This window comes from Heloderma suspectum, chromosome 6, assembly GCF_057233095.1.
Source record: "Heloderma suspectum isolate Gila_16-S chromosome 6, 16-S_ref, whole genome shotgun sequence".
Taxonomy (NCBI): domain Eukaryota; kingdom Metazoa; phylum Chordata; class Lepidosauria; order Squamata; family Helodermatidae; genus Heloderma; species Heloderma suspectum.
The window spans coordinates 52487969-52504735 of NC_139463.1; the positions used below are offsets into that span (position 1 = coordinate 52487969).

Here is a 16767-nt window from a genome sequence, read left to right on the forward strand (position 1 = left end):
GTACACCAAGGCCATGCTTGCCTGTTATCCCGGTGATTTCTTGACTTCCTACTTTAGCATTCCAATCCCCTATGATGAAGAGGACATCTTTTTTTGGTGTTAGTTCTAGAAGATGTTGTAGGTTTTCATAGAACCGATCAACCTCAGCTTCTTTGGCATCAGTGGTTGGGGCATAGACTTGAATTACTGTGATGTTGAATGGTTTGCCTGGGATTCGTACTGAGATCATTCTATCATTTTTAAGATTGTACCCCAGTCCTGCTTTTCCCACCCTTTTGTTGACTATGAGTGCTACTCCATTTCTTCTAAGGGATTCTTGCCCACAATAGTAGATATGATGGTCACCTGAATTAAATTCGCCCATGCCTGTCCATTTTAGTTCGCTGATTCCCAAGATGTCGATGTTCAATCTTGCCATCTCATGTTTGACCACCTCCAGCTTGCCTTGATTCATTGATCTGACATTCCAGGTTCCTAAACAATATTGTTCTTTACAGCATCGGATTTTCTTTTCACCACCAGACACATCCACAGCTGAGTGTCCTTTTGGCTTTGGCCCAGCCGCTTCACTCTTTCTGGCGCTACTTGGAAATACCCTCTGCTCTTCCCCAGTAGTATATTGGACACCTTCCGACCTGAGGGGCTCATCTTCCGGTGTCATCTCTTTTAGCCTTGTGATACATTCCATGGGGTTTTCTTGGCAAGAATACTGGAGTGGGTTGCCATTTCCTTCTCCAGTGGACCACATTTTGTCAGAACTCTCCGCCATGACCTGTCCGTCTTGGGTGGCCCTGCACGGCATAGTTTATGGCTTCACTGAGTTACGCAAGCCCCTTCGCCACAACAAGGCAGTGAGCCATGAAGGGGTTGCATGAAATGTGCATATCCTAATTTATAGGCATAGATGCTGATTTAGAAATAATGCTGATAATTTAAACTGAAATGCAAGATATCTCACCAGGGTGGGGAAGACTGTGGTCAAGTGACCTTCGTTGCTGCTCATCTACTGGCCAAGAGCCGACAGGTGGCTTCAAGGCCCGGCTCTCCCTCTTCATGGTGCTATGACCTTAGACCAGACTTGGACCTGGCAGCCCCGCCCCCTCCTTCCCACAGCATCCCAGCCCCTGAGAATGCCACGCAGTGTATCAGGACACCCCATTTTGAATGGGGTGAGCTGTGATGCAGGGCATGAGTGGAGATCCCCTAAAACTGGATGGAAACAACTTTCATGAGCAGAGTCCTTCTGTCCATAAAAGTCAGATCTTGGATCAGATGTCCTTGGGTTCTTTTAAAAACTGCGTTGTCTTCCCATTAGGAGGAGGAGGCATCCCGCTCATGCCAGAAGCACTTGATCCAAGGATTGTATCAGTTTTTTAAGAAGTTGTTAATCCTCTTCTGGAAAAAGAGATCGGAGGGTGCTGAGAGAGGTTTGTGTCTGTGCATGCGCATGTCTTTGACAGGTGGGAGCAGTGGTTATTATTAGAGTGTATGTTTTAACAAGGGTCATTGGTATTTAACCATCGGACTCATGATGATAATATGTTGTGAAACTGCAGATCATGCAACAAAACCTGCTGTTAAAGTCACAGGGGCCAGGAAACAGGTTCCTACTATGGTAAAAACAGCTACACCTGCTGAATTTGCACCTCAACTAATAAAGCTGCAGAAGTCCTGTCCTCTTCTGCCTCTGGCCACCCGAGCTATTGCCCTGCAGCCTCTTATGTCCTTCTAGCTCAAGTAATGAATGATTCCAAGCAGCTTTAATTGACTGCATTTGATAACAGTGGACTTCAGGTTTTAGCTTTAATTGACCACAAAATCATAGGTCCAGAATGGAGCTAGCAAGAAAACTCTGCCCTGTGCCAACCCCCCTGGGACTATCCAGAGTCATTTGCCACTCTTTCCTTGGGGGCAAAAGCAGAGAACTTGGGTCTGCTGTCCATTGAAACATTTTCTGTGCGTCCAACTCAAAATCTTGGCCTGAGTAAGGCTCCGCAACCTTTGAAAACCAACAACTGAGGATGAGCAGAGTTCCCCTGCCACTGAGTAAAGCACTAGAATTACCCACTTTTTTTAACCAGATCCTACTGTAGTGCAGCAGTTTGATAATTAGAAATCAGCACAAGAGGAACCAGACAACCAACAAAAGGGAAAGACACTGAATGCCGCACAAAAGCAAGAGAGAAGTGATTCTGCCTAACACATGTATTCTGCCCAACGCACTTCCGAAATACAATTCCTTCTTCAAGGGCTTCTAAAAACAGAAACAAAATTCATATAAAAATCATTACTCACTTTGAAACGTTTAAAAAAATTGTAAGGAGTACAACAAACCACTTCTATAACACAACCAACTACAGACATTCTATCTCTGATAAAATATATGTAAATCATTGATAATATATGTATCCACTGAAACAGGGGTCCCCAACCTTTTTGGACCCATGGGTGCATTTGGGAATTTGTGAAACTGCTGTGGGCGCCAACACAAAATGGCTCCCATGGTGGATGTGGCCAGTCACCTAATGGCTCCCATGGGGGCCTGGCTAGTCAAAAGCGAGCTAAAGAAGTGATGGTGGGGAGAGCAACAGCGACAGTAGAGGCTGGGAGGGAGGGGAAAACAGTGAGGCAAAAGGGAGAGAAAGAGCCAGGCTAGAAGGCCAGGGATGGGAAGGGGAGACAAAGCATGAGAAAAGGGGATGTGGGGAGAGAGATAGCAAGGCCGCAAGCTGGGGAGGGAGAGAGAGCGCAACGAGGGCAGAAGATGGGGCGGGGCCGGAGAGCAGCTCTTTCCTGCTCTGCCTGTCTGCCAACAGCTGATCTGCAGCAGGTGCAGAAACACCGCTGGCACCTTAATGTTTCTCAAGGTGTGAAGGTTTGATGCCTAGAGGCAAGGGGGGAAAGGGTCAGGCTTAGAGGCCTGCAGCTTTCTGTTGGGAGGGGGTAACCCTGAGAGGGGTAGTTTCATTTCTCCACCTAAGTTTCGTTTCTTCAGGGTTGAAGCACTACTTTTGTGTTCGAGTGAGGAGGGTACATAGAGAGACTGAGAGAGCCAGTAAGAGCAGAGACAGCCAGAGCCTGAAGTGAGAGCAGAGAGCAGGAAGAAGCAGCCTAGAAAAGTTTAAGGACAGCTAGGGTAAAGGAACTTGCATTTTGCAACTTTTATTTTCTTTTAATGCCTTTTGTAATCACTCAGCTCTATTGTGTAAATACCTTTAGTTGTGATTTGCTAGCTTTATATTTACTAGTCAACTGTTGTGGTTAAACCCTGTGTCTAGAGTGTCAATCAACCCACATCTACAGCCTAACCTGATGTCACTGGAAAAGGGGAAGGTAAAAGAAGGAAGGTGGAACTCTTAAGGGATGCAAGAGATCCTTAAAGGAGTTGCTCAGGGGTCCAGTTCATAAGGGGAACCTTGACGTATGGTGGCAGCAGCAAGATTCTGACGAAGGTGAAAATTGGCACTCCAAAATCATTAAGGTTTTACCAATAGAGCTGACAAAGGTAGTTTGTTTTATTTTGGCGTCTGTGGATTAAGGAACAGATAAGCTAGCAAGACGAGGTGTTCAAAAAAAATCTGAAGTGGGCAGGGAGTGGAGATCCCTGTGGCTGCCATGTTGGGAACCCCTGCACCAAATGTTCACCATAACTATATATTCTTAATATTGTATCTATTCACGTCTTTGAAAAAAGAGGCTCAATCCTGCTTTATACCAAGTCAGACCATAAAATATTGGCTGGCAGCAGGTGTCCATGGCTTCAGAGAGGGGTCTTTCCCAGCCTTACCTGGACATGCCTGGGACTGAAGATGGAACCTTTTGCATGCAAAGCAGGTGTTCCACCACTGGGTTTGGCCATTCCCATAAGTGAGAAGTTAATTCCTTCATGAAACTTCAGCCACTTGCTGAATCCAGCAGATCCAAATGCTGCTAAAGGCACATGATAGGACAGGCAAGTTTTTAAAAACAGATCCTCCCACATCTTTGATTAGGGAGCATGGTGTGTGTGTGGGGGTGAGCTTCCAAGCATTTTTGAGCCCCATTCCCTTTCAGTTTTGATAGTATTCACTGGATCCCAGTCTCCTGGCTTCAAAGTTTATCAGGCTGACTGCTAGTATGTCTACTCTATGACATTTGTAAGCCACTTCCAAACCTATTCAAGTATTATGGCTCTCACAAGGGGCTAGGAGTCTGTTTCAGACTCTGCACAAAACAATCACTCTCATGTTTTATTTGGTGCAAACCATGACAATTAAGGGTGTGATCCTACACATGTTTAGACAGAAAAAAGTCCTACAATTCTCAGCATGCCCCAGATGGCTGAAGGGATGTTGGGAATTATAGGACTTTTTTCTGTCTAAACATGCATAAGACTGTACCTTAAAATTATTTTAAAAACAGTATGTGCATATATACTGGCTTCTCTGGCTGAAATGGTTCTCTTTTTTATATTGCTGAGAATTAGAACCAATCAATATGGTTGGAAAAGTCATGTAAGGCGCATGTTTAGACAGAAAAAAGTCCCACAGCTCCCAGCCAGCCATGCTGGCTGGGGAACAGTGGGAGTTGTGGGACTTCTCTCTCAACACGCTTAGGGTTGCGCCCCAAGTATAGCTCTCCACTTCAGATTGTTCAGTAGGGTGGCCAGTTATGCATCACTAAAAAGGAGAACAAAAAAGGGCACAGATTTGCATAAACTTTGCATATGCTAATACATAGATGCAAATTTAGAAATAAGTACTATAATTTAAACAGGAACATAACACATGTTACTATAATGGGGAAGGCTATGGCCAGGCGACTTGCAGGCCTGTGCGGTTGCTGTCCAGGGGCTCACTGTTGAAGGCAACTTCAAGGCCCATTCTTTCCCTTCTCATTGTCGATCCTTAATCTGGACTTGGACTGAACACCGCTTGAAATGGAGGACTGTCCTACATAAAGTAGGGCACTTGGCCTTGCATTCTGCCCAAGGAAAACTATCATGTTAAGGAGAAGGATTATAGCCTAGCATTCTCCCTGACATGCTAGCTTTTTACATGTGAGAAAGCATGGGATATGCATGAGGAGCTTTCAGACATATGCAGAATGAAGCGGTACAATCCCAGGAGGGCTGTACCATGTACTTTTCCTCACTGACCAGGAGCTCCCTGAGCCAAGCATCACAAAGCCTTTGTCCGAGGACCTTGAGTTGGATCAGAGGGATCCTGGGATGGCGGGGGGGGGGGGACAGCCCTCAGCCTCACCGTCACAACAGAGTTAAAAAGGTAAAGGTGTCCCCAACCAGTCGTGTCCGACTCTAGGGTGCGGTGCTCATCCCCGTTTCTAAGCCGAAGAGCCAGCGCTGTCCGAAGACGCTTCCGTGGTCATGTGGCCGGCATGACTGAACACCGAGGTGCACAGAACGCTGTTACCTTTCCCTCCGAGGTGGTACCTATTTATCTACTTGCAAGTTCTTGCTTTCGAACGGCTAGGTTGGCAGGAGCTGGGACTGAAGACTGGAGCTCACTCCGTCACGTGGTAGTCGGGTCCTGTCCTGCCGACCTTCCGGTCTGCAGTTCAACAGTTAGCCCCTCTCAAATTCAGAGGCAGATGGAAAGCAGCTGCCTAGCCCTAGGGGGCGCAGGGGTCAAAAGGTCAGGGCTCAGTCTGCTGCAAGATGCAGAAGTGCCTGTCTGAGGAATAAGGATTCCTTGTGAGTAAAGGTGTACTCATGAGCAGGGCTTGCTCATGAGTAGACCTTTACTCAGGTGGCATTAATGGTCTGCAGCTGTGCCCTAGGTGGTGCTCTGAAAGCTCAGGCTTAATAGCCTTGAATTCCAGCTACTAGTTGCTGGAATAACGTCTGTGTATCAGCTCCTAGACCTTCCAACTTAGTTTTCCTGACCCTGCTTCTTCCCTTGACTGATCTCTTATGCTACTGATCCCTGGATTATTGCTAAGACTTTGCTCCTTCGATTGTGCTTGTTTTGGGATGTTTGCCTGTGCTTGACTTGGCTCTGGTTCAGACCCTGCTTACAGACTGTTCTTTACTTCTGACCTCTGCCTGTCTTTTGGCCTTTGAGATGGATTTGCCCCACACACCATCCTGGGACTTAGCCTGAATCAGCCACAACAGAACAAACGAAATGTTCTGTGCAAGTAAAACATCTGACTTTTACACACACACAGAAGTTGGTCCAATAACATTTCTCTTATCTTTTCTACTTTAGGATCCAACCAGCAAAAATCACTTCTACCAAATCTAAGTTTATAACAGATTGAGATATTTGTTAGGCTGCTGTGATAGAAACTGTAATCGGCATTAAACAAGCCATTGCCACTTTGCCAATGCCACTGAAACCCCAGCATCTTATTGTAATTGTTTCTTGGCTGTTTCAAGTTGTTTTTAGAGTTTCTATAAGTTTTTCATATTATGTTCTTGTTTTCTAATTTTGGTGAACCACCCAGAGAGCCCTGGCTATTGGATGGTATAGGAAAGAAATACATGAAATGAAAATTTGCTTCCAACTGCTTAAGCTGAAGACCAAAAGATCAATAAAAAAGGGAATTCTCAAGGCATAATTACAAACAATTCCAACACACACAAAAGGCGGAAGACAACAGAAAAGCTAATGTCGCTTCACAAAAAGCTTAGGGATGACCTGAAAACAAAAAAGGAAACATATAGGAAGTGGAAAGAAGGCCAAGCAACAAAGGAAGAGTACAGGCAGGTAGCAAAGAATTGCAGGGATGGCGTCAGGAAGGCTAAAGCTGAGAACGAGCTGAGGTTAGCAAGGGATGAGAAAAGCAACAAAAAGGCTTTCTTCAGCTACGTGCATAGTAAAAGGCAGAGGAAAGAAATGGTGGTTCAGCTATTAAATAAGGATGGCAAAACGATAACAGATGACAAAGAAAGGCAGAATTGCTCAATTCCTACTTTGGCTCAGTCTTCTCCCAAAAGAGGGTCTATGACCCCCCTGGCAAAGGAGAAGTGCAGGATGAAGGGGCAGGATTGCAGCTTGAGATCGATAGGCATATGGGCAAGGGACACCGAATTATTTTGAATGAGTTCAGATCTCCAGGGCCAGATGAACTGCATCCTAGAGTAATAAAGGAACTGGCAGAAGAACTCTCAGAACCACTGTCTATTCTCTTTGAGAAATCATGGAGGACGGGGGAAGTGCCAGATGACTGGAGGAGGGCTAATGTTGTCCCTGTCTTCAAAAAGGGTAAAAAGGAGGAACCTGGGAACTAAAGACCAGTCAGTCTGACATCAATCCCTGGGAAAATTCTGGAGCAGATGATAAAGCAATCCATCTGGAAGCACCTGGAAAACAATGCAGTGATTTCTCAAAGCCAACATGGATTTGTCAAGAACAGATCCTGCCAGACGAATCTGATCTCAGTTTTTGATCAGGTAACCAACCTCCCTTGTGGACTGTGGGAATGCTGTGGGCATAATATACCTCGACTTCAGCAAAGCTTTCGACAAAGTGCCCCATGATATCCTGATTAGCAAACTAGCTACAAGTGAGCAAGATGAAACAACTATCAGGTGGATCAACAGCAGGCTGCAGAATCAGACTCAAAGAGTGCTTATCAGTGGGATCTTCTCAAACTGGGGAGAGGTGACCAGTGGGGTTCTGCAGGGCTCAGTCCTGGGCCCAGTGCTCTTCCACATTTGTATTAATGACTTGGATGCGGAAGTACAGGGAATGCTGATCACATTTGGAGATAACACAAAATGGGGTGGGATAGCTAATACCCTGGAAGACAGAAACAGAATTCAAAGTGATCTTGATAGGCTGGAGCACTGGGCAGAAAACAACAGAATGATATTTCATAGGGATGAATGCCAAGTTCTGCACCTAGGAAAAAGAAACCAAATGCACACTTCCAAGATGGGGGATACGTGGCTCAACAACACTACAAGCGAGAAGGATCTTGGAATTGTTGTTGATCACAAGCTGAATATGAGCCAACCATGTGATGTGGCTGCAAAAAAGGCAAATGCTGTTTTGGGCTGCATTAATAGAAGCATAGCTTCCAAATCACGTGAAGTATTAGTTCCCCTCTACTCAGCACTGGTTAGGCCTCATCTGGAGTACTGTGTCCAGTTCTGGGCACCATGCTTTATGAAGCATGCAGACAAACTGGAGAGGGTTCAGAGGGCGGCAACGAAGATGATCAGGGGACTGGAAACAAAGCCCTAAGAGGAAAGACTGAAAGAACTGGGCATGCTTAGCCTTGAGGAGAAGACGGAGGGGAGATATGATAGTGCTCTTCAAGTAAAGGTCACAGAGAGGAAGGCCAGGATCTCTCCTCCATCATCCCAGAGTGCAGGACACAGAATAATGGGCTCAAGTGTAAGGAAGCCAGATTCCGGCTGAACATCAGGAAAAACTTCCTGACTGTTAGAGCAATATGACAATGGAGCCAATAACCTAGGGAGGTGGTGGGCTCTCCCACGCTGGAGGCGTTCAAGACAAGGCTGGACAGCCATCTGTCAGGGATGCTCTGACTTGGATTCCTGCATTGAGCAGGGGGTTGGACTCGATGGCCTTGTAGGCCTCTTCCAACCCTACTATTCTGTGAATACTGTAGACTTGTATGGGTGAAGGAATTTAGCAGGGGTAGAATTGCCAGCTTAGAGGAGAGGAGTGAGCTAAACATATCTACCTGGAAGTCATTCATTGCTTTCAATTGCACTTCACTGAGCCCTAGAGCTGAGAGAGCTCATTCACTTTCCCGCCCCTATGCAACTGATGGTGGTGGTCCATTTGACTTGTGGGACTTTGCCCACCCAACCCTGAACCAATGCAGTTTCAGTAGCTGTGTGCCCCGTGAAAGCGGGTGTTTGTCAATGTATACACCACTTTAGTGGCTCCATGTGCCATGGAAGGAGCTGTTGTGATTTAAATGGAATCACGCTGAAAAGCATCTCGGTATAGATAGGGCCATGACGTATGAGCTAGAAATGCCAGGTTCAGGTCTAGAGTAGCCAACTGACCAGAAAAACTGGCCTGGCCTGCTTTTGTCCCTTTAACATGAGTGTGATCTGTAGCCATCAGCTTGTAATGCTGTTTTTATATCATGGAAATTAGCATTATCATCTGATGTCTGTTAACTGGCCATAGGCAAACCACACTTTTGTTGCCCTCCGTGCCCCCACTTTCCAATCTAAAATACTGGGATAATAATACTGGCCTCCCTTACAGGGTTGTTGAACAGTTTATTCTCCTGCCCTGAAAGGCGGCCTAGAAATACACAGATACATACAACAAGGGTTTTGAACACACAGAGAGGGAAAAACATCATGCAGGTACCACTGCTGTTTTATGTACTTTGTAGTCACATGAATCTTCCTCTCAAGGACCCAGTCCTGTCCATCTCAGTTATAAATAAGTTTCTCGTTCAGGTGGTTACCAAGTAGGGTTCCCAGATTATGAACCCAGCCCTGCAGCTGTGCCTTTAAAAGCAGCTTGCTGTTTTGCTTTTAGCAGGTAACAACTATGCCAGAGAAAAGCCTCACCTGCTGATTTCTAGCATTAAGTAGCTGTTAACAGCACAGGTACAAGCCAGGCTGGCTCAGTTTTTCCAGTTGGTTGGCAACCCCCTTGCCAAAGTGAAACAAAAAGAGTAGGATCCGAGTGAGAGCAAGCCAGGCTGTTTGTCCTGGCAGGGATTCTGTTCTCATTCTAAAAACCAGGGGGCTGATCAGAAAACAGGGAAAATATATCACAATCTGAACAGTTATTAGAGAGACATTAGTTATCCTGACTGAATAGCAGAGAACTAGGGAAAAGGCTGAATTTCCATGGCAAGGATCCTATCCTACAGGCAGAGAGGGCTGAGTTTTGTGTTTGTCTTCTGGGTGTATAATGAGCATTCCAAATGCAAATAGAAAAGGGAAAATTGAGCGGACAGGGAGGAGAACAATACATTTACTGATTGGGAAGTTATAACTTATTTAAAGTTACAGAGCCCACTGGCTTTTTAGACTTTCCATAGCTACAAAATGAGTCACAGAAAGAGATATCCCCCTCTCTCTCTCTCTCTCTCTCCATCTTATGTGTGACACTGAGGAAAATTCAGGTGTGACATTCAAGGTGTGACAAGAGCATCCCCATTAAAAGTTGACAACGTGAGCTTTAGAAATCACACACTGTTTCTTTCCTTGGCTGTCTCATTTCTTAAAAGAGTTAGGGATGGGTTTCAGTGACCCTGTGCCTTGCAAAGGAAACCAAATGTAACCTGAACCAATAAACTAGTCTCAAACAGCATCGGTTGCAACACTTTGCATAGTGAGGTACTCAAAGTATTACTGCAGTATTTCCCAAGCTACAGTATGACATGAAGGGTAGGAAGAGAGTAGGGGAAAAGACTCTTTTGCAAAAAGTTTGTGAGTCCTTTACATGATGACATCAACCTCCACGCTAAGTGACCTTTATCCCACTTTTTAAAAGATAATTGGAGATAATGTGCTATCAAATTACAGGGCATTGAGTTCCCTCTTGAAAAGAGGAAATCCTCTAGCGCCGTCTAGTGGCTGTATAATGAAACATATAGAACATGCAGATAAGGGAGAAAGTGGGGGAGGAAGGGAAGCACATGTAAAAGGAGCCCGTCATGATCCTGCATTTAAAACGGAAGCAGAACGCCCTGGTAAAGTTGCGGGATTTTAGGCTGGAATAGAAATGCTCTCTGCACCAGCTAGTTTTTCCTGTAAGATCCCCTCCCCATCTTTCTGCTCTTATTTCCCATTATATCACTGCTCATGATTTTCACCCATCCAGTTCTACTACCCTCAGCCCTCCAAACTCCCTTATCCTACTCCCTTAAACAACAAAGTCACTTTATTTGTATACTGTGTCCCCATATATATAATGCTCAAAGTGGTGATATATATATATACACACACACAGGAGACAATTCAAAGCAAAACTCTTCCCATAATCCATTGCTGCTGGCCCCTTTATCTGGAACTTCATCTCAGGACACCTATATAATACCACATGCCCCTTTCTTTTTCCCTTTATTCTCCATTCTCCAAAAAACAACTTCTTTGTGAAGTCCTTATCTCCTGCTAAAATGAAAATTCAGATCAGCTGCAGAACCCCTGCTCAGACCCCCCACCCCAATTAAGGCCAGTCAGATTGACAGGCATAAGAGTCAGGGTTTTTTCAGTGGTTGCCCCATATTTACGGAATTCCCTCCCAAGGGAGGTGTGTTTTGCTCCTTCCATATTTGCTGGATAATAGCAAATGACAAACAAAACAGCCCAGATTCCTTCCTCTGCAACCATATGAACCCACTTTTCTGAAAGACCTGACTGAGGAGTAGAAGAAAAGCAAATCCTCTTGTCAGTTTATATAAAGTTAAATACAGAATTCCCCAAGATGTGCCCTGGATGGAATAAAGAAGAGAAAGACCTGGATAGTGGAGGGAAGAAGAGGAAAAGAATAATGGTGATGGGAAACAAATGGAGGAGAGAGAGAATTCCCCAAGACAAGTAGCTCCTTTCAGAGGGGTAGCACTTCAAAGGAGTTTAAGAGGGTATGTGTGGTGTGGTGTGTGTGTGAGGGTTACACATACTTAAATTAACTGGCTAAGGAAGAGGTCTTGGGGTTGTGGTGGACAGCTTGATGAAAATGTCAACCCAGTGTGCAGCCACTGTAAAAAAAAAGGCAAACTCATGTTAGGCATAATTAGAATAAAACTGCCAATATTGTACTCCCCTTATACAAATAAATGTATGGTGCAACCACACTGGGAATACTGTGGTCACCACACCTAAAAAAGGATATTGTAGAGCTGGAAAAAGTGCAGAAAAGGGCAACTAAAACGATCAAGGGGCTGGAGCATCTCCCCTATGAGGGAAAGTTACAACAGCTAGGATTGTTTAGCTTGGAAAAAAAGGAGAGTGAAGGGAGACATGATAGAGGTCTACAAAATTATGCATGGTATAGAGAATGTGGATAGGGAGACTTTTTTCTCCCGCTCTCAAAATACTAGAACCCAGGGTCATCCCATGAAGCTGATTGATGGGAGAGTCAGGATAGGTAAAAGAAAATACTTCTTCACACAATGCATAGTTAAACTATGGAACTTGCTACCACAGGATGTAGTGATGGCCACCAATTTGGGTGGCTTCAAAAGGGGGTTGGACAAATTCCTGGAGGAAAAGGCTATTAATGGCTACCAGTCCTGATGGCTATATGCAACCTCCAGTACCAGAGGCATTGAGCCTATGTACACCAGTTGTTGAGGAACATGGGTGGGAGGGTGCTGTTGCACTCATGTCCTGCTTGTGGGTTCCTGGTTGACAGCTGGTTGGCTACTGTGAGAACAGAATGTTGGACTAGATGGACCCTTGGTCTGATCCAGCATGGCTGTTCTTATGTTATGAGGTACGGTGGCTGAGGGCTTTTTCTTGCTTTTTTAAAACTGTAAAACCCATTTAAAAGCCCCAGCACCTCCTGGATCATTATATCACATAGTCCTAACCCTCTTTTTGGAATAATATGCTGCCTGGAGCTATATGGGGGAAATTAAGGTGGAGGTGGAAAAAGAAGTTTGTGAAGGCTGACTAAATCCTTTGCTGTGCTAAAGCTTCTGAACCTCTGCAGAAGTCAAAGGTTCCAGTTTGGGGAAGTAGAATCAGATGTTGTATGAAATACCAGTATTTCACAGGGAGCTCTTCCCCCTCCCTCTCTTCAAAATTTCATTGCAAGCAAGCTCCCAGCAGTGGGCATGTAAGAGTCGAAAAGTAGGGAGAGCAAAAAAACCCACACCAGACTGCGGAAGGAATGGTGGCAGTCTCCCCTCTAGTTTAGAAGGCTAGTGCCTTCATGCTACACTGCTATGGACTGCTATGGGACTGAGTCCTGAAGTTTCCTAGTAACTGCAAAGCCACTGAGCTAACAGGGAAGAAGCAGGCTTGCGCTAAGGCAAAGGATGGCATGGGGCAGCTCAGAAGATACAGGGCACATGCCCATATGTGCCTTTCTAAAACAATGCCCATTGTGGATAGGCTGTGTTTATGCAGTGGCATGACAATGGCACTTTACACTTGTTCAGAGGCACTAATTCATTCACATAGTAAGAGTGATAATTGGTATTGAAAGCAGGTTCAGGGGCTAAGCTTGGGTAGGGTCCATTTCCTTCTTCTAAGTTTCATGTGTGACCTTTAATGTATAAACTTTTAGTGTTTATTGAATATTAGTTATGAGTCTGTGCATACTGTTTTTCAGGTCACTTTTGCTGGGAGGAAAAGGAGCAGCGATCCTTAAGATTTCCCCCTTACTTATTATTCTTTGTGTACCTAAATTCTGAAAATGGTTGTTTTTTGTTTGCATGTGTGTTTTGTTGGGTTTTTGTTGTTGTTGTTGCTAGAAACAAACTTCACTGTATGTGGATGGGGGCACCTCCAATATGTGGTCTTAGAAAACCCTTCCTGATTCCTCCCACACAGTGGTGTCCTGGTAAATGTTGACGTGCAGGCACTCATCATGACACCCCCACAGCCATGCCCCCAAGGAGAGTCCAGAAACTGAGGCAGCCATAGCAACAAACCAGTTCTAGTCATTTTCATCTCCAGCAGAAGTGGGTCTTTCATAAAGCTGATGGGCCTTAATTGCCCATTCAGGACCAAGAAACCCCCAAATACAACAGGGAATAATACATTGTTGCTGAGAAAGGCATCCCCCCTGCCCCCGCCCCCACTACTGTGAGGAGGGCATCTCAGCTCAGAGGGAGCAGGGAAGTCTGAGGGGGGGGCGGCAGAGGACGTTGGGGTCCTTGCTAATCAAAAAGCGCCCTGGCTGTGCCCCTGGGAGCCCTGGCTCCACAACACCACTGTTCCCATGGAAACATGAAGGCATGGATAAACAGTAGCAGCGCCCTGTGGGGCAAGCTGCACGCGCGCACGTGTGTGGCTGCATATTCTGGACGAACATGTTACACTTGTGAGCCATCTTTCAGCACGCCTGGCTGTGGGGGACGGTGGGGATCCTTGCCTGAGTCGGAACGGTCTTGTGGCACCTTGGGGGCTAACACATCCATCACGGCACAGGCTTCCCTGGACTAGAGCCCCCTTTGCCAGAGGCATGCTCATGCCAGGGTAAGTCCTTCTAGGCTGCTGTCTTCTGCACACTTGCCTGGGCGTAAGCCCCATGGAACGGTGCCTGTCTGAGGAGGGCTGCCCTGTGAGTCTTTTAAGGCCCCACAAGACTGTCGCTTTTGCTGCCGCAGATGGACGCGGCTGCCCCGCTGGAAATGGCGACCGGAGGCACTGACTGTGAGTGCAGAACTGGGGCTGTGGCCATTTCTTCTGAATTAAGGCAGTGTGAAAAGGCAGGGTCCTGTTTATGTGGCCCGTCATCACACATTTATTGTATAAATCAAAGGCCACAACAAAAGGAGTATCACATAAGAAATGCAAAGAACTGGAAAATAAAAAAGACGTATGTGGTGGCATCTTTGTATGTATTTCAAACCTTGCTGAATTATTACCAGGGAGAAGAGGCACATGAAAAAAGAGACTGCGACAGATCTTGATACAACATGAAAAGCCATTCTGTGGGGCCCAGGCTTAATTATGAAATCCAATTAGAAAGTGTCAAGAATCCTTTGCTGGTCTCCCTCTGGCCGCAGGACTAACTGGTGCTATCATAAACGGAAGGTCTGATTAATAAGAAACAGATTACAGCTCCCTTCTTTGGTGGACTGTTCCCCCTGCCCCTTGGCATGTTAGTTTTTATCTTAAATAAAACCGGACTTTTTAAAATGTTCTTGCATAATGCAGCTTACTTTGAAATATCCCAGAAAGTGGGGGAAAGTTGCCAAATATCCTCAAATTTTTCTTTAAAATATTTTTTTAAAAATGAGACTAGACATCATACATTGTACATTATGCCCCGAACCATATTCATTCTCCTCTGTTAAATTAGAGACGTGTGCCAAACATTAAACATAAAATGCAGTGGATTTCCAGGGGCAGAAAAAGAGGAAATGAGCGACTGAAATGGATCTCATCGCCGAAGCTCGAAGAAGAGCCCGGGACCCTTCAGTGGCCGGGCGGGCCTTGCCAATGGCCTCTCTCCCCGGAGCCCTTCGCTTGGCGAAACGGGGCTCCCCCCGCGCCCCAGCCCACGAATTCACTTCACAGCAGCGCAACGGAGGTGAACTAAGCGCTGCCCCGAGTTCCACAGCGGGCGGCAGCGACCGCTCAGCGTTCCGCGGGAGATCGAGCAGCCCGAGCCTCCCTACGTCCGCTCAGAGGCAGGTCGCGCTGAGCTCGAGCGGGCTGGCGCCCAGGCCAGGCAAGCGGACGCCGGGCTGCGCCCCACGCCCCCGCGGGATGCGCCGCCCGGGCGTCGGGGGAAGGGAGCGGCGCTCGCCCGGCGCGACGCGGTCCCCGGGGCGGGGCGGGGCGCGCGGCCGGCCGGCCGGCCCCGCCGCGAGGGTGAGGCCCTGCCCAGGCCGGAGGGCCCTTTCCCCGCGGGAGTGCCCTGAGCGGCGGAGGGAAGCTGGCCCGGCCCGCGGCTGCGGGGCCCGCCGTGGCCGCGCTCGGGGCGGCGGCGCCCCCCGGCCCGGAGCCCTACCTGCCCGTTCTTGCACAGGTCCGCCCACATGCTGGTCCCGTCGCCGCCGCGCATCAGGACGTGGTAGGTGAAGAAGTAGGTGCCGGGGACACTGCAGGCGAACTTGCCCGTGGCGGCCTCGTAGCCGTTGCCCAGGTTGGTCACCACGTCGTCGAACTTGAGGACCTCGTAGCCCTCGTGCGGGTGCCGCAGGCCGGCGTAGAAGGCCACGCGCGGCGCCACGCTGTAGGTGGCCGTGCTGATGGGGCCCGGGCCGGGCGGCCCCGGCGGCCCCGCGGCCCCCGGGGCCCCTCTCGCGCCCAGGGGCCCCGCGGCGCCCGGCGGGCCCGGCTCCCCCGGCGGGCCGGGCTTGCCTTGGGGGCCCCGCGCGAGGCTGGGCGGGGGCGGCCCGCCGGCCCCCTGGGCGCGGGGGCTGGCGCCGCTGGGGGCGGCGGCCCGGCCCGCGTGAGGCTCGCACACCATGCGGCAGGCGCCCAGCCTCTCGTGGTGCCCGCCCGCGCCCGCGGAGTGCACCAGCGCCGGGATCAGGACCACCAGGGCCAAGAGCATCGCCACCCCGACGGCCGCGGCGGCCAAGGTTTTCCGGCCAACGCTCAGCCGCTGGAGGGGCCGGGCGCGTCGCCTCGCCGGGGCGGGAATGGTGGCGGGCGCCCGGGCGCCCGAGAGGGAGACGGGCGGGCGCGGGAGGCGCCCCCCGGGGCGGCGGGGCCGGGGTGCAGAAAGCGACCGGCTCCGCGCGCTCCTTGGCTGATCACCTCGAAGAGCGGGCGCTCGCCGGTGGCCTTTCTCCGGCAGCTGCACGGGTGAGCTCCGGGCCGGGCATGGGGCTGCCGTCTTGAAAGGGAGGAGGAGAGAGACGGGGAGCCGAGGCGGGACGCGCCGCAGAAGAGCAGCGAGGAGGAGAGGGGCGGGCCGCCCGGCAGACCGGCCGCTCCTCTCCCGCCCCGCGCTGCCCGTCTCGGCACGATGGCCTCATTGATTGCCTCCCCCTCCCTCAGTTCTCCTCCTCCTCGGGAAAAAATGGAGAGGGGAGGCAAGATGGCAGGGGCAGGAATCGGGGCGAGAGGGGGAGACTTTCCCCGTGCCAGGGTGAACTGTAGGCGGGGAAAGAAGTCAGGGGACAGGTAAGCACGCAGCACCTGGACAGACCGGGGCGGGGCCGCTGCCGTCCTGAAACGAAGGG

General features: G+C 48.6%; 1 protein-coding gene across 1 annotated transcript in view; it reads right to left on the minus strand.

Annotated features, from left to right (window-relative positions):
* The window catches only part of C1QL1 (complement C1q like 1), a 58124-nt gene extending 41970 nt beyond the window's left edge, over window positions 1–16154 (minus strand). The window contains exon 1 of the mRNA XM_084804339.1: window positions 15585–16154. Coding sequence (XP_084660465.1) covers window positions 15585–16133 — 549 coding nt within the window. The 5' untranslated portion in view covers window positions 16134–16154. The remainder of the gene's footprint in view (window positions 1–15584) is intronic.
* Between the last annotated feature and the right edge of the window lie 613 nt (window positions 16155–16767).